Below are 23,966 nucleotides of genomic sequence, written 5' to 3' on the forward strand. Positions count from 1 at the left end.
AAGATACTATGCGCGGATTTAAAAAAATTAATTATATCAAAATATTAAAAAGACTAACAGCAATACACATGATGCATGTAGTGTTCTACATACCAATGGAAAACATACACATTTTTAATTATAAAAAAAAACGGACAATTTTATATAAATAAATTTATTTTTTTCTCATTTTATCTAAAAGTACTTTACCAGCACCACGGGTGAAATCTGGGTCAATATAAATAGCATGGTTTTCAATAGAAATATAATTGATTCCTCTGATCAATTTAAAGTATCCTTCTTTACCCCAGGTATTTCCCCAGCTGTTTCTGCAAATCCAGTATTTGTAAAGTTTTCCATTTATAGTTTCTTCTCCCCATCCTAAAATAACAATAGCATGGTTTACTTTTTCCCATCCAGTTATATTATAAACATAGTTGCTATCTTTATGAACATCTATAGTACATTTTTTGGCATGTGGAAAACGTGGGTCATAGTAAACACCATCAACATATTCATAAAAGTTGGGAGTTACTTCAATAGATCCTACAACTGGACCATTTCTATATATTTCATTCATTATTATTTTTTCTCCGTCACATTGGTTACATCCATAACATCCACCAACATAGTTATATTCTTTAGCATACCATCTATTTGGATCACCTAAATCAGATACATCACTATTTTCTATTGATGCTGAAGCACCAGTTTCTCTAAATGAGGGTTTAATCTCTTTAGAAACACTTTCTGATCTATTTATTAAATCAGCTTCCATCATTGATAAAGGTATGCCTTTATTCATAGGGTATGGACAGGTACTTTCTTTAGCAGTATATGGAAAATCAGCATTAAGAGGTATACCATGTAATTTAGCCATTTTTGAAACTAAGAATGGATAACCACCATGGCAACCTTGGTCATAAATTGAACATGATAAAACTGTTTGTAATGATAAAGCATCATCAAAATCGTTATTGTATTTAGTTTCAAGAAGTTTTGTTAAACCAATTTCAATCCTTCTTTTAAATACATACATTTGAGATGCAATATAGCATGAACCACATGATAATTGATCTACTACTTCATATTCTCTTACATTATTATTAAATGGATCACCCCATGTAAAATTTTTGGGCATTTCATTTAATTCTAATTCGGTATGTTTTGCTTTTTTTATTTCTTCATATGCATTTAAATCTAGTTCATTTGTTTCGACATTAGAATTACCCAATTCTATCATATTTGGAGAAACTGGGGTATCTGGATCTGCGTCACTTCTTTCATTATCTATATCTTCATTTGGATTACATGGGCATGCAAATTTTTGTTTTTGGACCTTAAGCATGTATTCTGGTAATGGCACTTTATGTCCAGAATACTTCATTTTATGCCAATACATTTCAGAATTTTCATTAATGTTAAGTTTATCAGCTTTAATATATGTTTTGGGTTCATATGTATCAAAATCAGCCATTTGATTTGATGCGGGTGTTTTATTTTCATTGATTACTGGCTCTGTTGTACCACTAGTAGAGCTATCTAATATGCTTCTAGAATTATTAGGCTCATGAGTAGTATCGTATTTTTCAGCATAAAAACAGCCATGTAATTTCTCATTATTTTTATTATCTATGTCCATCCATCCTAATCTTGTTTTATTAAAATTCGTAGTATAACATATTGTTTCTCCATTAGAATTTGTGACATCATCATTGGCAGGTTCGGCACATCTTCCAGTTGGGTCATAATGCATATATCCGGTGTATGTTTCATTACCTATTCTGATTTCAAAACCTTGGTCATATATAGTGGTCCATGTACCAATCTTTTTTCTTTTTTTTTCATCATATACTGCTAAGACGTTCCAATTTTTTCTGTGTTCATTACCAGTTACATCATGAAAATCGCCATATTTAACAAAATCACTTGATAAAACTACATTTAATTCTGAATCAAATGGATAATGATTGTCAATTAAAAATTGTTTGTAATCTTTTATTTTGAGATTATTTAGATTGTTATTAGGTTGTGTCGAACCACAAGTAAGTAATTCAGGTGATGTTTTAGTCCTATATAACTTCCATTTACCAAGCAAATCCTTAATTTCTACATGTATTGGTAAATCAGCGGAAACATAAGTTACATATAAAATATGCAATGAAATTAATAATAAAGTAATAAACTTATTTAATTTTTTCATTTTTATTGTTTTCCTTTTATTCTAATCGTATAATGATCACAAATTTTTTTATGGATATTGTTTTTGAATTTTTTGATTAAATATATCCAATTAATTATTTTTTTTAATTATTTATATTGTAAAAAAAATAATATTATAAAAACTAATAAATAAAGCTGTTTTTCTTCTATAAAGAATATCTAAAAATGTATTACGGCAAATAATAAAAAAAGCAACAATAAATTAATTTATATTTAATTTTCCTTCAATTTCTATATATACTATGCAAGGTTATAAATTTAATAAATTACCAAAAATTATTTATTTTACAGTATATATATACTTATTAATATATTTTTAATTTACAATTCAGCTCACGGAACTTAAAAAAAGGTGCATATCAAATAAATAAGCAAGAAGTATATAAAAGGGGCATTATTATATTAAAATAAAATAGGGAAATAAGAGAATTATAGTTTCCCTAATTATTACGATATTGTACTCTGATTTTTTTAAATATTCATAGCTATATTTACTTTTTATTCTTATCGTTTCAATAGCAATTTTCTTACATTATTTTTTAATCCTACTGAAAAAATTACAGGTGATACTTTGGTCCCCCATACTATATTAAAAGCAAAAACAAATTTAGCAATTTGTTAAAAAACAAATATAAGGGACGGATACAAAAATTATATACATATTATATAGCATGTAAAATAAAGGAAAATAAAATAAACATAGGAATTGTGTATAGGTAAAAATATATAATAAAGCAAAAAGATTAAATATTTTTTACTCAATAATTTTACTGTGATTATATGTAATTATTAAAAATACGATATAATATATATTATACATGACGATATTACATAAACATAAATTGACGCGGCTCTTATAATATACCAATTTAAATTACGAAAACACAATATGAACACATTTGAATTTTATATATTACGCTTAAATATTTGTTATATTTAAATTTATGTAAAAAAAATAGTAACAAACAAATAAAATAGGGAAATTTTTATTAACATTTTTGGCTAGCTACATATAGAAAATAATTTTTTTTTATTAATTTAGCTCGTTTTTTTTTTTTAAAGCTTTTTTAATATTTTTTTACACAATAATAAAAATATTTATATATAAAATAATTTTAAATTTTATTTTGTGTGTGTATAGGTTTAAAATACCAATATTAAGATAAATCCAATTAATTTATTTAAGTTCTTTATATGATGTTATATATTTATAATTTTTGAAAATATAAAATAACTAAAAAAATAAAAAAAGGAGGTCATGATTATGTTAATGCATGTGCAAGCTTAATGTTAAAAAATGTTCGTCTCGCAATAAAAAAAAAAATAAACAACATATATCCTATATAATTAATTTTTGTCGCCATTAAAATCATTTAATTTTATTATATTTTGAAAAACGGGTTTATCTGTGTCACTTTTTTATTCGTATTTTTCATTCAGATCATATGAGGCATGTATATTCCAGGTGGTGCATAATTCATAAATGCGATATGTGTTTCATTGCCTATTCTTATTTCAAAACTTTGTTTAAATATAATTGCCCATATACCATTTTTTTCTTTTGTTTTCATATATACTGCTAAGTCTCTCCAATTTGTTCGGTGTTCATTACGAGTTATATCATAATCATTATCATATAGCAGAACCAATTAATAAGATATTTAATTGGGAATTATATACAAGTTTCAACTAAATATTATATATTTTTTTATTTCTGCTTTATATTCATTACTAATATGTTGTACCAAATAACACACACATAATCCTAAAGTTTTAATTTTATATGATTTTTATTTATCGAGCAAATTTTTTGCTTTTCTATGTTGGCATAAATCAGTGGAGTATAACCTATATCCAAAAAATGTTGCAATAAATTAATAAACCTATTTAGCTTTTTATTTTTCTATATCTTTTATGTTAATATATATTATCACATACCATTTATAGATATTGCTATATTTTCAAACATTTTTTCATTCATATAAATTTCGTTAAAATTATTCATAATTCTATATGCACATAATACTTCTTATGACATTTATGTGCCTATAAATTTATATTATCTAACAAAACGTTTTTTTTATTTTATTGGTTCATACTTCCTCTTATTATTCAAAAAGCAAAACAAAGTTTGTAAATACAAATTGCATGTAAGATACTATGCGCGGATTTAAAAAAATTAATTATATCAAAATATTAAAAAGATTAACAGCAATACACATGCATGTAATGTTCTACATGCTCATGGAAAACATACACATTTTTAATTATACAAAAAAACGAACAAATATTTATATAAATAAATTTATTTTTTTCTTAGTTTGTCTAAAAGTACTTTACCAGCACCACGGGTGAAATCTGGGTCGATATAAATAGCATGGTGTTCAATACCAATATAATTGATTCCTCTGATCACTTTAAAGTATCCTTCTTTACCCCAGGTATTTCCCCAGCTGTTTTTGCAAATCCAGTATTTGTAAAGTTTTCCATCTATAGTTTCTTCTCCCCATCCTACAATAGCAACAACATGGTTTACTTTTTCCCATCCAGTTATATTATAAACATAGTTGCTATCTTTATGAACATCTATAGTACATTTTTTGGCATGTGGAAAATATGGATCATAGTAAATACCATCAACATATTTATGAAACTCGGAAGTTACTTCAATAGATCCTGCAACTGGACCATTTCTATATATTTCATTCATTATTATTTTTTCTCCGTCACATTGGTTACATCCATAACATCCACCAACATAGTTATATTCTTTGACATACCATCTATTGGGATCACCTAAATCAGTCACATTACTATTTTCTTCTGTTGTGCCATTTTCTATTGATGCTGAACCACTGGTTTCTCTAAATGAGGGTTTATTAATCTCTTTAGAAACACTTTCTGATTTATTTATTAAATCGGCTTCCATCATTGACAAAGGTATGCCTTTATTTACAGGGTATGGGCAAGTAATTTCTTTACCAGTATATGGAAATTCGGCATCAAGAGGTATACCCTGTAATTTTGCCATTTTCCCAACTAATAAAGGCATACCACCATAGCAACCTTGGGAATAAATTGAGCAAGATAAAACTGTTTCTAATGATAAAGCATCATCAAAATCGTTATTATATTTGGTTCCAAGAAGTTTTGTTAAACCAATTTCAATTCTTCTTTTAAATACATACATTTGAGATGCAATATAACATGAACCACAATCAAATTGACTCAATACTTCATATTCTCTTACATTATTGTTATATGCATCACCCCATGTAAAATTTTTGGGCATTTCATTTAATTCTAATTCGGTATGTTTTGCTTTTTTTATTTCTTCATATGCATTTAAATCTAGTTCATTTGTTTCGACATTAGTATAACCCAATACTATCATATCTGTTTCTGCGCTACTTCTTTCATTATTTATATCTTCATTTGGATTACATGGGCATGCATATTTTTGTTTTTGGGCCTTAAGCATGTATTCTGGTAATGGCACTTTATGTCCAGAATACTTCATTTTATGCCAATACATTTCAGAATTTTCATTAATGTTAAGTTTATCAGCTTTAATATATGTTTTGGGCCCATATGTATCAAAATAAGTCATTTGATTTGATGCGGGTGTTTTATTTTCATTGATTGCTGGTTCTGGTGTACCACTAGTAGAGCTATCTAATATGCTTCTAGAATTATTAGACTCATGAGCAGTATCGTATTTTTCAGCATAAAAACAACCATGTAACTGCTCATTATTTTTATTCATTATGTCTATCCATCCTAATCTTGTTTTATTAAAATTCGTAGTATAACATATTGTTTCTCCATTAGGATTTGTGTAATCATTACTAGTAGGTTCGCCACATTTTCCAGTTGAGTCATAATGCATATATCCGGTGTATGTTTCATTGCCTATTCTGATTTCAAAACCATGGTCATATACAGTGGTCCATGTACCAATCTTTTTTCTTTTTGTTTCATCATATACTGCTAAGACGTTCCAATTTTTTCTATGTTCATTACCAGTTACATCATGAAAATCGCCATATTTAACAAAATCAGTTGATAAAATTATATTTAATTCTGAATCAAATGGATAATGATTGTCAATTAAAAATTGTTTGTAATCTTTTATTTTGAGATTATTTAGATTGTTATTAGGTTGTGTCGAACCACAAGTAAGTAATTCAGGTGATGTTTTAGTCCTATATAACTTCCATTTACCAAGCAAATCCTTAATTTCTACATATATTGGTAAAATAGCGGAAACATAAGTTACATATAAAATATGCAAAGAAATTCATAATAAAATAACAAACTTATTTAATTTTTTCATTTTTATTGTTTTCCTTTTATTATAATCGTCTTATGATCACAAAATTCTTTATGGATATTGTTTTTGAATTTTTTGATTAAATATATCCAAATAATTATTTTTTTTAATTATTAATATTGTAAAAAAAAATAATATTATAAAAACTAATAAATAAATTTGGTTTTCTTCTATAAATAATATCTAAAATGTATTACGGCAAATAATAAAAAAGGCAACACCAAATTAATTTATATTTAATTTCCTTCAATTTCTATATATACTATCAAGGTCATAAATTTAATAAATTACCAAAAGCTATTTTACAATATATATTTATTAATATATTTTTATTTTAATTTACAATTCAGTTCAGGGACCTCAAAAAAAGTACATATCAAATAAATAAGCAAGAAGTATATAAATAGTCATTATTATTATATAAAATAAAATAGGGAAATAGGAGAATTACAGTTCCCTAATTATTACGATATTGTCACTCTGATTTTTTTAAATATTCATATGCTATATTTTTACTTTTTATTCCTATCGTTTCAATAGTAATTTTCTTACATTATTTTTTAATCCTACTGAAAAAATTACAGGTGATACTTTGGTCCCCCATACTATTAAAAGCAAATAACAAATTTAGCAATTTGTTAAAAAACAAATATAATAAGGGGTGCATACAAAAATTATATACATATTATAACATGTAAAATAAAGGAAAATAAAATAAACATAGGAATTGTCTATAGGTAAAAATATATATATAAAGCATTATTTTATGATTGGAACAATTTGTTAACCTCCATACAATCACTAATGCAATCACTAATTGCATTCATAAAATATATTTTCAAAGGGTTAAAATTAAGTAAAGCATTTAATTATAAAAAGTTTGACAAGGTGAATTATAGTATGTATACCAAAAATTTATTATGCATATACACACATATATATATTTAAAAATATTGATTGAAACAAAAAATTGCATACCCTTGCAAATATATATATAAAAAAATATAATTAAAAAAAGAAACATAAAATACACCACAATATGTAATAAGAGATAATTATATATATATGTAATATAGCGTGTTTATTTTATTTAATTGTAAGAATGTTCTATACGGAAAAAAAATTTGCTTATGACAATGAAAGGTTAATAACAATATTGTTGATTGATTTATTGTAATCAACATATATATCCATATCATCAACTAATTCTTTTTCTAAATACATAACAGCAAATTTAGTCATAATAACACTTTCAATAAAGATAAGTGTGGGTCTAGCTCCTAATTCTGGGTCATATGATTGATCAATAATATAATCTATAGCTCTATCTGACACGCCAATACTAATATTTTTTTCTTCTAAACGTTTTTCTAATTTTTGGAATCGTAATTTAACAATTTGATGTAGATTTTTTTTGCTTAATGGTTCGAAAATACCAATTTTATCAATTCTGTTAACAAATTCAGGTTTGAAAACTTTTTTACATTTTTTAATTAATTGAATTCTAAGATCCTCAAATAATCTTTTATATTCTTGTGTGTTTGAATTATCAGCATCAAAGAAAAATTGTTTTTTAAATAATTCAGCACCTAAGTTAGATGTCATAATAATAATAGTATTTGAAAAATCGATATTTCTTCTATGATTATCATTAATATAACCATCACCTAAAATTTGTAATAAAACTTTAAATACATCTGGATGTGCTTTTTCTAATTCATCAAATAAAACAACAGAATGGGGTCTTTCTCTTACAGCTTCTGTTAATTGACCAGAGTCACTAAATCCAACATAACCTGGTGGACTACCAGTGATTTTAGATACTGAATGTGCTTCAGTAAATTCTGACATATTAACACGAATTAAGTTATTTTTTGAATTAAATAATTCAATAGCTAATGTTTTAGCTAACTCTGTTTTACCAACACCAGTAGGACCCAAAAATAGAAAAGTACCGATTGGTTTTTCTGGATCTTTCATACCAGTTGCAGCTTTAACAACAGCATCACTTAAAGATTTAATAATATCTTCATTACCAATAATTGATTTTGATAAACTATTATATAATTTTAATGCACCTTTTGATGATTCAAATGATAATGAACCTAAAGGCATACCAGAATCTCTTAAATAAATATATGATACATGTTCTTGATAAAGTGCATCTACATTCATAGCATTATGAGTTTTTTCTTCAACATATGCTACAGTAGTTTTATATATTTCTACAAATTGTTTTTGAGTTTCTTCTAAACTTTCTTGTAATTCAGCAGGAGGTTCTTGACCTGAATTAATATAATTTTGTACTAAATCTTTTAATTCATTTAATTTTCTTTCAACTTCTTTTTTTCTTTTTAATCTTTCTCCTGTTGAAACATATTCTTCATAATATTTCTTTAATTCAATTTTTTTTAATTCAAATTCTTCAACTAAAGAACTATATTTTTTTTTGGAAACTTTATCAACATCCATTTCTAATGTACTTATTTCATATGCTAATCTTTCTAAATATCTTTCTGTAAAATCTATAATTCTTGGTTTACCGGATAATTGAACTTGTAAAAAGGAACATGCTTTATTTAATAAATCAATAGCTTTATCTGGTAAAAATCTATCTTTTATAAATTTATCAGAAACTTTTACAGCAGCAACTAAAGCTTTATCAGTAATACTTATACCATAAAATTTTTCATATTTACTTTTCAATGATCTTAAAATTTTAATTGCTGTTTCAACAGATGGAGGTTCAACAATAATTTTTTCAAAACGTCTTTCAAAAGCTGAACAACTTTCAATAAATTTTCTATATTCAGCAACAGTGGTTGCACCAATTAATTTTATTTCACCTTTTGATAAAACTGGTTTTAATAAATTGGCTGCATCTACACCACCTTCAGCTTTACCAGCACCTAATAATAAATGGATTTCATCAACAAACAATATGATTTTGTTCTTTTTATTTTTTAACTCTTTAATTATATTTTTCATTCTATTTTCAAATTCTCCTCTATATGATGTTCCGGCTGTAAATTTACGGAAATTTAAACTTATAATTGTATATCCTTGTAATTCTTTAGGAACATCACCTTTTTCAATTCTATAAGCAAGACCTTCAACAATGGTAGTTTTACCAGTACCTGGTTGACCAACTAATACTGGACTGTTCTTATTATATCGTAACAATGATTCAATAATTGCTCGAATTTCTTCATCTCTTCCATATATTCCTTGTAATTTACCATTTCTAACTTTCTCATTTAAATTAGAACCAAATTGTTCAATAGTTAATCCAGTTGATTTCTTTTCTTTATTTTTTGTTGCTTTTTCAAATTTTGCTTTTAAAATATCTTTAATCGAATCTTCTGTCAAATATATTTCACCAAATATTTCATTTACAAGTTCATCAGTCATTAAACCATATAATATATGTTCTATGTCAATTTTGGGGCTTTTATATTTTTTTGCAATAGCTTTAGCTTCGGCTATAACTTCATTTGTTCCATCAGAATTTACAACAATTGTTTTGTTATCAAGGGGCTATAAATGGAAAGTAAAAAAAATATTATCATATAGAAAATGGTAGTAAAAACAAAAATGAAGTCGAAGTCGAGCAAAAATGTGCTTCATATACTGCTTCATATAATTGCATATATAATTTTATAAGATTTAATGAATACCGCTCCGGCTCTAGTTTGTTCTAAGGCAGCATCTGTATATTCCTTCAAGTTTTCCAAGTCAATATTATTTGACTTAAATAAATTGAATCCTATAAAGAGAAAAAAAAATATATATATTAGACAAAATTAAGGCCATAATTAGCTAACTATATATCAAAAATAATCATTAACATATAAGTAGAAGAAAAAGGGAAATGAAGAAGTTAAATTACCATATTCGCTCTTTATTAAAGCACTCAAAATGTGCACAGGTTTTAATTGGTTGTGGCCATATCGTTTTGCAATGTTTCTTCCCGAATTTAAAGCATTTATAGTTCGGTTTAAAAAGTTATCCTAAAAAAAGTTAGTAAATTTGACAATATGTAAAATTGCTAAATAACATAATAAAAAGGGAATTGCTAAGGTTTGAAATTTTCTTTCACAATGATGTAAGTATAGATTTGCTTATCTTACCTGATTATTATTGTTAGAGGCTAAAACTGCTATATCGACCTTGAGCACAGATAGTACCAAAACGATGGCAAGTAAGTAATTTTTAACAATATTCCGTAACATTTCCACTAACTTTATATTAAATATATAATTTTATCTTCATTCAAAAATAAAAATATCAAAAAATATACTTAGCGACACCAAAACATTAAATTAAATACGCATAGTGTGTGCGCACGTATTATATTTATGTATATAAAAAATTAATTTAAAAATACGGAATAATAAAATATAGTTGCAAAATTGTAATAAATATAAAAATAATTTGATATAAGTAAATTCGCAATAAATAAAAATGTTATATATATATTTAATTAATGTTAATTACATAAGCATGTATTCATGTCTTTCTTATATTATGTAAAATAACCCTAGAGTAACTCGAAAATAAAAATCTTATTTATATCATCTTGCGTTCTATACATAAGGGTATATATATAATTGAATTATATTTGTTAAATAAATTTATTAAAATACTGTATATTTACATGCGTTTGTTTGTCTGAATACATGAAATGGTATTTTAAAGTATTGTCTTAATTGCTATGCATAAATTATATTATATAAAAAATGCTCTGATCAATTAAATAAGTCGGCTTCTTTTATTTATAATATATATTTCAAAATTGTAAATTTAAATTACGGCGTATATCTATATATATGTATATATATGCATTACTCTCCTTGCAAACTTGAACAAAGTAGAGTATAAAATAAAAATATATGAAATCACAAAAAAAAATTATGTAACCTTAAATACATAATATGATTAAAAATATGCACAGTTTATTGCGTGAAAAAAAATATTATAAGGCAAATGCATTAAGAGCAATTGCATACTTATATACTAAAAAAGTTACATTTAAAAATATCTATGCATATACGTTCTTAGTGTTCTAAACTATGAAAAAGTTACAAATATTTATATTTACACAATAAAAGAGTACATAAACTTGATTTGATTATCATATAGCTGCTATACTTATCGTATATAATCACACAACCTCAAGCATTTAAGTTTTACATATATATATATATAAAGAAATAATGAACATTATGTAATAATAGTAATAAATAATATAAATTATGAATAGCGAGTTTATATTGTAATAATATGACTTATGTGTATATATATATCATTGTTTAAAAAAAAAAATTAACATGTATATATAGTAATATATTATACATATTAAACACCAAATCTTTATAATCATATATATCTATAAAACAATTTTTTTTTAATAATTATTAGAAAAAAATAGTTTTAATAAGATATAACTATAACGTTTTAATAAAAAAAAAAAAAAACGTAATAATAATTTAAATTAAATATATATATAAAAACAATGTTAATAAATCTTGTATATAAATTAAACAAAATTTGTTGATTTATAAATTGTTAAAATGAATCAATGAATTTATGTATATATAAAAAATCATTAAATTAGAAATTTTATTTATATTTTATTTTTTTTTTTTGATGATGTTTAATAAATACCCGCACATTGGTATTGTTTTTGTGGAGCCTTCAAATAAATAGCGAAAAAAAAAAAGCTAAGCTCTATTATTATAAAAAAAAACCTTTTTTTTTTTTGAAACCAAGCATCTTATTCTATTTAATGTAGTACACAAAAGCACGTGCTAAATTATATAATTTTTAATTATAATCGATATAAAAAATAATGTGAATTACAATTTATAAATAAAAACCATATTTGTTTTAACACTATAAATGTTAGATTATATACCATCAAATAATGTTAATATATAAATTATAAGCAAATATGAAATAAAAACTTATTTAAAAAAAAAGTATATAAAGAATAAATTTGTTTATATAATCACATCGATTGTTATATTATTTAGATGAAAATTAATCTAAAAGTAGTAAGTAAATAAATAAATGACACTAATATAAAGCTAAACCTTTTTTGTATAATTTAAATATTTAAAGAACCAACAATAAATGCAACCAAATAAAAATATATTAATTCTTTGCTTCTTATTAAAACGTAAACTACAACTTTTACTATCACATTATTATTCTATTTTTGTCAACTTGTTTAAAAGTATTATTATTTCAAACTATTGTTGTATATATACAATAGTACAAATTATTTTATAATTTTTAAACCACACCAACATCTATTTAATAATATATTTCGTTAGAACTTTTTACCATTTTTTATTAAAATCTGTTGTATGGTGTATATAATAAATATATACTTAAAAAAAATTAAATTACCTTTATCATTATATTCTTTTATAATTTTATATTTAATAAAAAAAAATATTAGATAAAATGTTCATTTAAATAATCGATGTGTTAACTTTTTTATTCTACTTTTAAAATTTAGGTATTTATAATTAAAAAAAAACAAAGCATATTCACAAAATTACGTCATCACACCTATCTTATTTGTGATGATGACTCCATACCAATTATTGGATTTTTCCTTAGCTATATTCACTTTATTTTTCCGTTTTTTATTTTATTCATTCTCCCATTTTAAGCGACCTGTATTTTTTTAACTTAAACGGTGTAACCATTCTCCAACATCCTTTTAGTAATAATGCAAATAATAAAGGGAATATAAAACTGTTACAATTCTATATATTTATCTAATACTTAGAAATAGTAAAATAAATCATTCTTTCCTCAAATCTATTATATTAATAGCTAGCCATCTAGCTAAAATGTAAAAAAAAAAATTTAACCTTTAGAATTATACAACATTATAATTTTCCCCATAATATATGCACACATATATTTTTCTAAATTATTATAATGGTCGAAAAAATATATTGTAATTACTTTGTCTTGTGTTTTCAAAAAATGGTAATATGAAGTTACACATTTATTTATATAACACTAAAAAAAGAGTTTTACTAATTTATTCATAAAAAATAATTTAATTAGATCTAATAAAAATATATATATAATAGACGGAACGAAATGGTATGAACACAGCACTAGTATAAAACACGTCCATATATATAAATCATTTCCCATTGTTTAAATTTATCATTTAACTATTAAATGAATTATTATTGGAGGGGTTCCTTATAGTACTATTTTTATACAATAAAACCTAAAAATTTTTTCATGTGTTATAATTTTTTTTAATTTTCATAACGTTTTTTAAACTCTTCTATAATATTATACGGCTCGGTTTCTTTTACAGTTGATGGGTGTGTATTATCTACGCATTTTACACACATTTTTATGGTGCCTGAATGAATATTATAAAATGTATATCGATATTTTGCAGCTATATAGTTAATATATAATAATTACGAGAAAAATTGTATACACGCACAGCCATTTTGCAATTTTATATTTTTACACTATGCAATAAATAAAATAAATATATATAACCTCCTAGTTCTTGTGCGCCCACAGCAGGAATAAGCTTGCACCTTGAATAAGGATATACCTAATTTAAAGGAATATAAAAACATGTATTATAGGCTTCTATCTTCCCATTTACATTTCAATACGAATTTATGAATATATAAAATTGCTGAAAAATAAAAAAAATTATTTTATTTTTTATTTTTTCTTACATGACATTCTTGAACGACAAATGGCTCAGTATAACCTATTCCTTCTAATTTGATGTTTCTCTTTCCGTCAGCTTCTACAGATGATATGTGGGATACATAACATCGAACGAATACTGTATCTTCAGGAATTTTCAGAACAATCTGTTAAAAATGAAAGAGAGACATATATATATGTGCATATTATATTATACATATATGCTTATTTAATATTTAAGTGCTTACTTCGCTTTCAAAATCAAGAGCGTAAGAATTAGACAAATATTGCCCTTTAACCAAAGGAGAGTTATAGTTTGATTTTTCCATTGACTATAAAAATGTGCAAACATTGGGAAGATGTTATGTTTAAATATATGCATGTTGAAGGAGCCATCTTTTAGGTTAAGTAATGATATAATATTGTATTATGCTTTGTTCATACCGATTTTACATCCTGATTATCAAATATTGCTGTACAGAAAAAATATACATCTCCATTTTCTAATTCAGGTAAATTAACTCCTCTATAAAATTCCAAAAATACGTGATTTGTTTGAATATATTAAAAATTATACGATTAATTAAATACACTTATATGCATAATATATATATGTATAAAAGGGAATAGGCATATTAAATGAGCTGATCATTACCTTAATTCAGACAGCGAGAATATGACTTTTGTTGCAATTGATTTTTCTTTTTTTTCAGTAGATTTTAAATCATTTAAATTTATTTTATTAAACTTATCTAAATAGAAGAAAAATTTTTAATAAACCAAAATAATGAAATAATACTATATATCATATAAATTGAAGTTCATAGTATTTTAATATTTACTTTCATTGTTTGTATTTTGAGAATCCTTGTTAGCTAAAAATTAGTTTGAAAAGAAAAATAGATTATTGCGTGAACATATCCAAATAATAATTTATGCATATGAAAAATGTATTTATTTTGTATATTATAGGCATATATAATGTATCATGGTTGTATGTCATTTAAAACAATATAAAAAAGCACATACATTTTAATTAAACAAATGAAACGGCAAAACGCATAAAAAATCTACATGTATAACTTATTATAATGTATAATTAACTCAAAACAAATGATGTGATTTTTATAGAATATATTTTACAAAATATTGTTTTATGCTGTGTATTATTTGTATATATATATCATTCATTATGTTGTTCCAAGTATAAATATAAGAACACATATGCAGTATATGTACACATTTTTACTGTTAAATTATTTTCATTACTTGCTACTGGGCGAAGTCCCATGAACTGCCCTCCATAATTTTTATTATACGACATGTTTTAAATGTGTTAATGTTATATATGTATATATTGGGGGAAGCTTTGCTAAAATTAATATATATATTTTTTAATGATATAAAATATCATTTAGTTGTCCAAATATGAGTAAAAAATATATCAAGCATAAAGTATAAAATAAAACACACACACAAATTTTTTATTAGTATATATCAAAACTATTTTGGTGTTTTAATTTTTCATATATATTTTTTTTAGTATATAAAATTGAATATTATTCATACTCATAAAATATATTTTATTTACACATTTTATATATTTATAATATACATATTAAACTGGAATATACATCCCTTGTTTTCCGGACACTGACATGTGTTTGTTTATTTTGCTCACTTTTTTTTTTTAATATATTGTTAAAATATTAGCTAGCCACTATATGATTTTTTTTTTTTTACTGTGTTTATTTATATAATTATTGTAAAAAAAAAGACAGAAAAGCTATATTTTTTTATTTTCATTATTTATTTTTTTTTTACTTTTACGCTAGATCGTTGTTATTAAATTAAAAATATTTCTTAAAAGAAATACAAAAACAAAAATATTTTTTATAGGCTTTTTCAGGTATATAAAAATTCATTTTAATACTATTTTTATATATTATTATTATATGCATATAAGATAGTTTGGGGTTATTCATTAAATATGTATGTAAATGAACTTATTACATATATACATGCATAATGCATTTGGTGTCTTCAAATAAATAATAAAAAAATAGGATTAAAAATGTTACAACATTATTTTTAATATTTAATATAAAAAATTAATAAAAACCAAATGAAAAGAATGTACTGAATTGAAAAATATTGAAACAACAAAATAATAAAAAAAAATGAAATAACAACTACAAAGTATGGGAGGGAATTTATTTTAAAGAAGCGGTTGTGTTATGTCGGTATTATTTGTATTTATGTATTTGGAATTTGGTTTTTCCTTCAAATACATGGTAAATATTAGTAGAAATATAAGGGAAATCACTAGTATGACAAAAACAAATAATATGTATAATCCGTTCAAATACTCTGTTAAAAAAAGTGATAAAAAACGAGATAAAAAAATAGATATTATAAGATAAAAATGGTTGTAATATTTCTTTATATAAATTTTGTATATTTACGTTTTTTTGTAACCTTTATTAACCAAGAAATAGCCAAACATATAATTATTTATACTAACAATAAGCATTGAAACTAATTCAAATATTGCAAAAGCTGCGGTGATATCCTCATTTTTTTTTACGCTGAATATAAAAAAATGAAATTCATATGTATATTTTTACTACATAACCTCACAAGGTGCATATACATATGGATAAGCAATAAAATGTTTTATGTTCCATACCATAAATGGGTTGGTATTTGTGAAGTAATAACAGTAGGAATGATAGACTCACTTATACCTGTCAACGTAACCAATAATAATATAAAGCATAAAAAATGTTTTTCTACGCAAAACTTATAATTAATTTACCATTTCAAATAGCTGCTTAAAATATATTAGCAACCAATATTAGTATAATAAAACATATATATATTTCGAAAATGTGTCGTGTAATAAGACAGGTTGTCTTTTTCTTTCTTACATCAAGTATCAATACTTTCAACATTTATACTTACCTATTAGGTTAAAGGAGATAAATGCTATCACTTCTGAACCTGTAAAATGTGAAATATCCACAGGATTAAATGTATAATTATGTCACGTATGAATTTGTTTTCTTTTGGTCGTGTGATGAACAAACTGGTATAGTATGGTAAACATACATATATATATTGCCATTTATTCGAGAGTAGTAAATATGATCATTTTGTGGTACTTACGTAAATTAAAGATACAACAATATATAGTCCCAGATATTGCTATTAAAATAAAAAAGGAGGAACATAGAAGAAGGAATAAAAATGATCCAATGTTGTCAATTATATATCCAGAGAATGGTATAGCTATTAGTGATACAATTGTCATAATTATTGTATATATATTTGATACATATACATTAATATTAAACACAAATAAGTATATATAAAAAAAGTAATTAACAAATATATGCATAATTGATAATAAAAATGCATATATAAATATAAAGAAAAAGAAATAATAAGTAAATGATGAAAAAATTCTTTTAATATATTGAGAAATTATAAAATCACTTTGAATATTGTTTATTTCTTTATCTCTTTTTATAAATAATGGAGAATTATAATTTTTATAAGATAATTCATAATTTTCATAGTCTATATATTTATCATCTTCATTATGGTCAGGAACTAAAAGACTGTTTTTTTTTTCGTCTATTTCTTCCTCTGGTATGTTTATTGGTTTTTCAAATTCACCCTCTATGATTGATTCCTTACATTTTATATTTGTGATGAGATTGTTTGAATTATTGTTAATGCTTGGAGTTATTTCAAAATTTATATTTGTCTCTGTATTTATATTCAAACTATTTTTATTCATTTTGCTACCATTTTTAACATCCTCAATTTTATCTTTTATATTACTATTACTAAATAAGTAAACATCATTTGTTTTCTTATCAGTTATACTACTTTTTTCACAAGGCAAATTAAAAATATGATTTTTGTCATTTATATTCTCATAATTTGAATAAGTATTATCTTTACTAAGAGAATTATTTATCGAAGGAATTGGAATTTGATTATCCTCAATGTCTGGAATAACATTATTATTGTTGCCAGATTTGTTTATTACTATTTGGTTATTCTCTTCGTTTTCCATATCTTCAAACAAATTTGTATTGATTGTTTCTACATGAATTTTATAAGGCTTAATAGTATGACTATGTTTTTTTTTTCTATTATAACTGGGTGTAATATCAGGATTTTCAACATCTTCAAATATAGGTTTATATTTTTCATTATGCTGAATATTTTTTGTATTATAAGTTGTTGTGACTTTAAAATTTTTGTCTTTAATTTCTATAATATTTAATTTATTTTCTTTATTTTTATGTTTAAGGAAAAAATCATAAAATATAGATTTTTCTATATTAATATATGCAGAAAATGTGATATCTACATTTGGGTCTTTACACATATCTATTTGGGCAATTATATTATCAATATCTTTATCTGTTGAATATAAATAATATGTTTCATTAATGTAAAAACATGTATATTTATAATTATAAAATATTGTGCTCAAATTAATCCATAATTTATTCTGATTAGACCATTTATAAGAAAATGTAAAAATGGTAAATAATCCAAATATGTCAATAAATGAAAACATAAGAATATAATCACTAATATTTGTGTTCATATTATTATTTGACATAATATAGTTTAATGAATGAGCCATTATTTTAAATATACTATTCATTAATATTAGTAGTGATGTTATAAAACCAAGATTTAAATAAAATATACAATATAATATATTTTTTTGATATATTTTTATATATGCACTACATACAGAGCTAATTATAATAAATAAATAAAGTAAAGTAAAATGTTTTCTATTGTATATATTATTATTTGCTGTTGTTTCATCTATACTGCTATAAAGACAACTTCTATCTATTTGGTTACTATAATATGATAGACTAGTAATATTATCAGCATATGTTTGTGTAAAATTATTCTTTAAATTATTATGGAAAAATAAATTGATATGTTTCTTTGTAAACTCATGATAATCCTTTTCTTGTAAAACATTTTCAGCATTTCTTATGCTCATATGTTTATAAGCATGGCAATTATTATCTGTTACATTTGTGTTGTTAGTTTGTATACTATTTAAGATTAAAAAAATTACACTATGTGATATTAAATTAATAATATACAAACTACTTAACATATATTTTTTTTTACTTAAATCAAAAAATAAAATAAATATATATGTTACTAACGAGCTAATATATATCAATGACAATGCATTACTATATAAATATATTGAATGGTTATTAAGTTTACTACTTTCATTATTATATGAATTTGACATATTGATTGTGTAGTATTTTTTTTCATAACTATTTTGATCACTTAAATTTTGTCTCAACATATTAGTACTATCTATATGGAATTGATCTTTTAATATTTCTGGATGTTTATCATAATAATTGTAATTTCTATGTGTGTAATTCGAAACATTGTCGTTATTTTGTTGGTTGGAAAGTTTACTAGTTTGATTGTTATTTATATTGGCTCTTACATTATACTCATTATTGTTGTTACTATTTTTTTCGTGGGAACTTGTAAGCATAAACAAGAAGGGAAACACATTTTTAAATATATGTGTTGAACACGAAAAAAAAAATACACATATTAATAATATGACTTTGTTTTTTGCTGAAAAATAGGAACTTTTAATTTTATACTCGGACATTTTAATCAAATCTAATGATTTATTTACTTTTTTTTTTTTTTTATAACACAAAATTTAAACATAAAAATTCAGGTAAAAGCCACAGTAGAATACATTATATAGAGAGAAAATAAAATAAGAATATTAAAAAAAAAAATGAGAAAATAATAATGAGAAAAAAAGTGTAAGTAAAAAACAACTATTTATGTGTCATACTGTTATAATTACACATATTAAAAAAAAATTTACAATGAATAAAACATAAATATATACATATGCACATAGGAAATATAAAAAATTTATTTTTTTACAAAAGTTTAAACATGTTTATCATAGACATTGGACTTTATCATTTTTTTTTTAATTTCTAATTAAAATTTATTTCGTAAGTGCTATTTTTTTAGTTTATATCTAAAGCCTATAAGTTGAAGTAGTCAAAAAAGAGGAAAAAAAAAGAGGAAAAAAAAAGAGGAAAAAAAAAGAGGAAAAAAAAAGAGGAAAAAAAAAGAGGAAAAAAAAAGAGGAAAAAAAAAGAGGAAAAAAAAAGAGGAAAAAAAAAGAGGAAAAAAAAAGAGGAAAAAAAAAGGAAAAAATTAATATGGCAACCCTACTAATGTTTGAACTTAGCTTTGCACTATTAAAAACAAAATAAACTGTAATTTCCGAACAACCTTATTTCTACTTAATTTATTCAGCCTTTATGGCATTATCATATGGACGTATCATAAACAGTTCCCCTTATTTTTTTTTTTTAACTATTTTGCTTATTTATATGTTACAGTTGTTTTGACTTTTCCTTATTCTAAAAATGCAAATGCATACACAATGGTATATGGAGTATAGCATAGTGGGTGATATATCATAGACAAACCCGTCATTTTATAAATAAAAATTATTTTTTCTTTGAAAAAATTTGATTAAAAGTGTAAAATGGATTACCTTTCTTTTTACAACCAAACATGTACATATATATAGGAATCAATTTCACAGTGGAAAAGCCATGAAAATGGAAATTTATTAAAGAGTATTTCATTTTTCCTTATCTTTCTTTATATATACTGTACGTTCTTATGGAATACCACTTTAGTATATATCACTTTTCTTACATTACAACGAGAGTATGACATATACAAGGACTCGATTTATTTCTTATCCCATGTCAAGATATGTGTATTTATATGCAATCCTATTTATGTGTAAAAAGAATGTCATATTTCTTTTGGCTAGTTGAAATATTTCTCAGTATTTATTTAAAAGTACTATCCCATTTAATCATATAAAATTGATATGCATAATGATTGAAAAATATTTTTGGGGAACTAAAAAAAGAACAAATAAATGGCTGGAAAAAATGTAGCACACTTATTGGTATCTTTTCCTTACACCCTTACAAATATAATACATAAATTTTATTAATTTATTAATGTCATAATTATCATTTATTTATTTTTATTTTTTTTATATTTTTTAAACAATGGGTAATGATAAGGTAATAAAATTCCATCCGATTTTATGCTCATTTGATTTTGTGCCTACTATTTATTCATTTTTATTTTCATTTATTTAAATAAAAAAAAGTATACATATCCATCATATTTTTTCCTCTCCGTATCTTTTCATTCATTTCAGATTTTTATTGCATTGGGTTATATATATATATTTTTCACTTTTTGTTTAATAGGTGTTTCATTATTTCAGTACATATTTTAAACACCAATAAATAATTATTCTTTGTTATCATTTTTACTTTAAGCATATAATAATTTTAGTAAATATAAACCATGTATAAAATATTTTATGTACATCCTTATTTAAATTTTATGATTTAAAAAATTCTTAACTAAAATATTTCTCATATTGTCCTAGTGCAATTATATCAATTTGACACTGTATTTTTTTTTCAACCCCATTTTAATAATTTTCTTTATAATTTTTTGAAGAGAAAAGCTAAGTATATATTATCCTTATTTATATAATACTAACAAATTTTATATTTCCCCACTTATTGACGGAAAATGCAAAGTGAAAATGATAGCATCGGGGAGTGGTGCTTGATCGAAAGTAACCCCTGCATATTTTATGAAATGCTAAAGCAGATGGGAGCAAAAGATATATCAGCAGAGGATGTATATGATTTAGATTATTTTGATAATTATATAAATAACAAAGATGAAATAACCATTGAAAATATATTAAGTATACAAGAGTACAGGAATGAAAAAGAAAAAGAAGTAGGTTTAGAAGCAGTAATGGGGACAGAACCATATATAAATGATACAGATTTAGAAGATAAATATAATAAACTTTTAAATAATTTTTCTCATGTATATGGAATAATATTTTTATTTAATATTGGCAAAACTTATGATCGAAAAAGATATAAAGAACATAATGTACCTGAAAATTTATTTTTTGCTAGACAGGTTATTCCGAATGCATGTGCAACACAAGCTATATTATCGATAATATTTAACAAGAATATAAAATTAAATGAAAATATAGAAAATATAAAAACATTTAGCACAAATTTTGATAGTACTATGAAAGGATTAACATTATCTAATTGTAACTTTTTACGAAATATTCACAATTCTTTTAAAACTCCGATATATATAGAAAATGATGATTTCTATCATGACAAAAAAAAAGAATCAAATGCATTCCATTTTGTATCATATATTGAATTTGAAAAAAGTGTATATCTATTAGATGGTTTGCAAGATGGTCCAATCTTAATTACGGATGAAAATTCTGATGAACAAACAGGACTAGCTAATGATTGGATAAGCATAGCAAGGAACCATATAAAAAAAGATATAAACATTATGAGCACCTCTGAAGAAGATACAGAAAACAGATTTAATATTATAACAATAATAAAGGATAAACAATCTATAATAGAGGAATATATAAATATCCATAGAGTATTAAAACAAAGAGCAAATATTAAACTAGTAAGTTTAGGAGAAAATATAGAATTACATGACGAAATAAATGAAGATGATTATTCTTTTTCAAATAAAATTCCTAGTATTGATCAACTTCCATCTGATATTGAGAAATTGCATAATATTTCAAACAAATCATCAATCGAAATTAATTATTTAGAAAAACTTTTGACTAAAGAAATAGAAATTAAAGCTTCTTGGGATAAAGAACGAACTTTCAAATTTTTTAATTTCTATCCTTTCATAATATCGTCAATAAATTTAATGGCAAAACATAAAATTTTGAAACCATCCTACGAAAAAGAAAAACAAAAACGAAGCACATGAAGGTCATCTCTTTTCAAATTATTAACTATAGCACATTCCATATATAGCTACATCTAAATTTATAATCTAACAACATTTATGGTATAATATTTAGAAAACAAAAGGAATACAAATAGTACACATTTTTCTGTTTTTTTTTTTTATATTTTTTTATATTTCTTAACATTTTTTTGGTCTCTTTTCCTTTATTAATTATGTATATATATCAGATTTCATAAACATTCATTTTGTGATAATTAACAATAATTTTTTTCTATTTTTGTGTCTACATATATGTACTTTTTTTAATACGTATATAAAAAGTATGTAATAATAATTTAATTATATTGCATATATATATTCGTGAAAATTTATGTATATATCAAAGATGGACAGTTATTTCACAAACTCGATAAAGGATACATAGTAAATATTAAACCGGTACAAAATATAAATTAATGAAAAAGTAAAAAGAGAAGTTCATACCTGGTAATAGGATTCTTTCAATTCCCTTGTCTATGCATAACTTCATCAAGGTTAAATCGTGTCAATATGGGAAGAAAAATATTACCTCCGCATATTTAATTAATTCATTTTAATTCGTATTCCCTTTGAACATATATTTTTTTTTAAAGAGAAAAAAAGGAACTATAAATTTTCGGATTTCATTGTTTATCCTTCTTTGAGCATACCCAGCTTAAGAAAAAAATGAATTAACATTACATATGTACATTCGATATACAATAAAAATAAACAATTAATCTTAATAATATTCATGAAATCATGATAAGTA

The 23,966-nt window shown here is 23.5% G+C and overlaps 6 protein-coding genes across 6 annotated transcripts; 1 reads left to right on the plus strand and 5 right to left on the minus strand.

The window, feature by feature from the left end:
- Window positions 1-154: 154 nt before the first annotated feature.
- Window positions 155-2,182, minus strand: PVVCY_0901490 (dipeptidyl aminopeptidase 1, putative; the record flags this gene model as incomplete). The annotated part of the gene is made up of 1 exon (XM_008626490.2): window positions 155-2,182. One exon carries the CDS (start codon window positions 2,180-2,182, stop codon window positions 155-157), a length of 2,028 nt encoding a protein of 675 aa, XP_008624712.2.
- A 2,325-nt stretch (window positions 2,183-4,507) lies between these two features.
- Window positions 4,508-6,538, minus strand: PVVCY_0901500 (dipeptidyl aminopeptidase 1, putative; the record flags this gene model as incomplete). Its single annotated transcript, XM_008626491.2, has 2 exons — window positions 4,508-6,407; window positions 6,522-6,538. 2 exons carry the CDS (start codon window positions 6,536-6,538, stop codon window positions 4,508-4,510), a joined length of 1,917 nt encoding a protein of 638 aa, XP_008624713.2.
- Window positions 6,539-7,663: 1,125 nt separating this feature from the next.
- On the minus strand, window positions 7,664-10,767 carry PVVCY_0901510 (heat shock protein 101, putative; the record flags this gene model as incomplete). The annotated part of the gene is made up of 4 exons (XM_008626492.1): window positions 7,664-10,072; window positions 10,213-10,301; window positions 10,425-10,545; window positions 10,666-10,767. The coding sequence occupies 4 exons, from the start codon at window positions 10,765-10,767 to the stop codon at window positions 7,664-7,666; spliced, it is 2,721 nt and encodes a 906-aa protein (XP_008624714.1).
- Window positions 10,768-13,827: 3,060 nt separating this feature from the next.
- PVVCY_0901520 (conserved Plasmodium protein, unknown function) lies at window positions 13,828-15,569 on the minus strand (the record flags this gene model as incomplete). Its single annotated transcript, XM_008626493.2, has 8 exons — window positions 13,828-13,937; window positions 14,084-14,141; window positions 14,272-14,412; window positions 14,494-14,577; window positions 14,690-14,771; window positions 14,901-14,997; window positions 15,088-15,120; window positions 15,515-15,569. The coding sequence occupies 8 exons, from the start codon at window positions 15,567-15,569 to the stop codon at window positions 13,828-13,830; spliced, it is 660 nt and encodes a 219-aa protein (XP_008624715.2).
- Window positions 15,570-16,606: 1,037 nt separating this feature from the next.
- Window positions 16,607-19,940, minus strand: PVVCY_0901530 (conserved Plasmodium membrane protein, unknown function; the record flags this gene model as incomplete). Its single annotated transcript, XM_037634324.1, has 5 exons — window positions 16,607-16,615; window positions 16,770-16,833; window positions 16,935-16,992; window positions 17,210-17,248; window positions 17,414-19,940. The coding sequence occupies 5 exons, from the start codon at window positions 19,938-19,940 to the stop codon at window positions 16,607-16,609; spliced, it is 2,697 nt and encodes an 898-aa protein (XP_037490433.1).
- A 1,994-nt stretch (window positions 19,941-21,934) lies between these two features.
- PVVCY_0901540 (deubiquinating/deneddylating enzyme, putative) lies at window positions 21,935-23,194 on the plus strand (the record flags this gene model as incomplete). Its single annotated transcript, XM_008626495.1, has 1 exon — window positions 21,935-23,194. The coding sequence occupies one exon, from the start codon at window positions 21,935-21,937 to the stop codon at window positions 23,192-23,194; it is 1,260 nt and encodes a 419-aa protein (XP_008624717.1).
- Between the last annotated feature and the right edge of the window lie 772 nt (window positions 23,195-23,966).

Source organism: Plasmodium vinckei, assembly GCF_900681995.1.
Source record: "Plasmodium vinckei vinckei genome assembly, chromosome: PVVCY_09".
Classification (NCBI taxonomy): Eukaryota; Apicomplexa; class Aconoidasida; order Haemosporida; family Plasmodiidae; genus Plasmodium; species Plasmodium vinckei.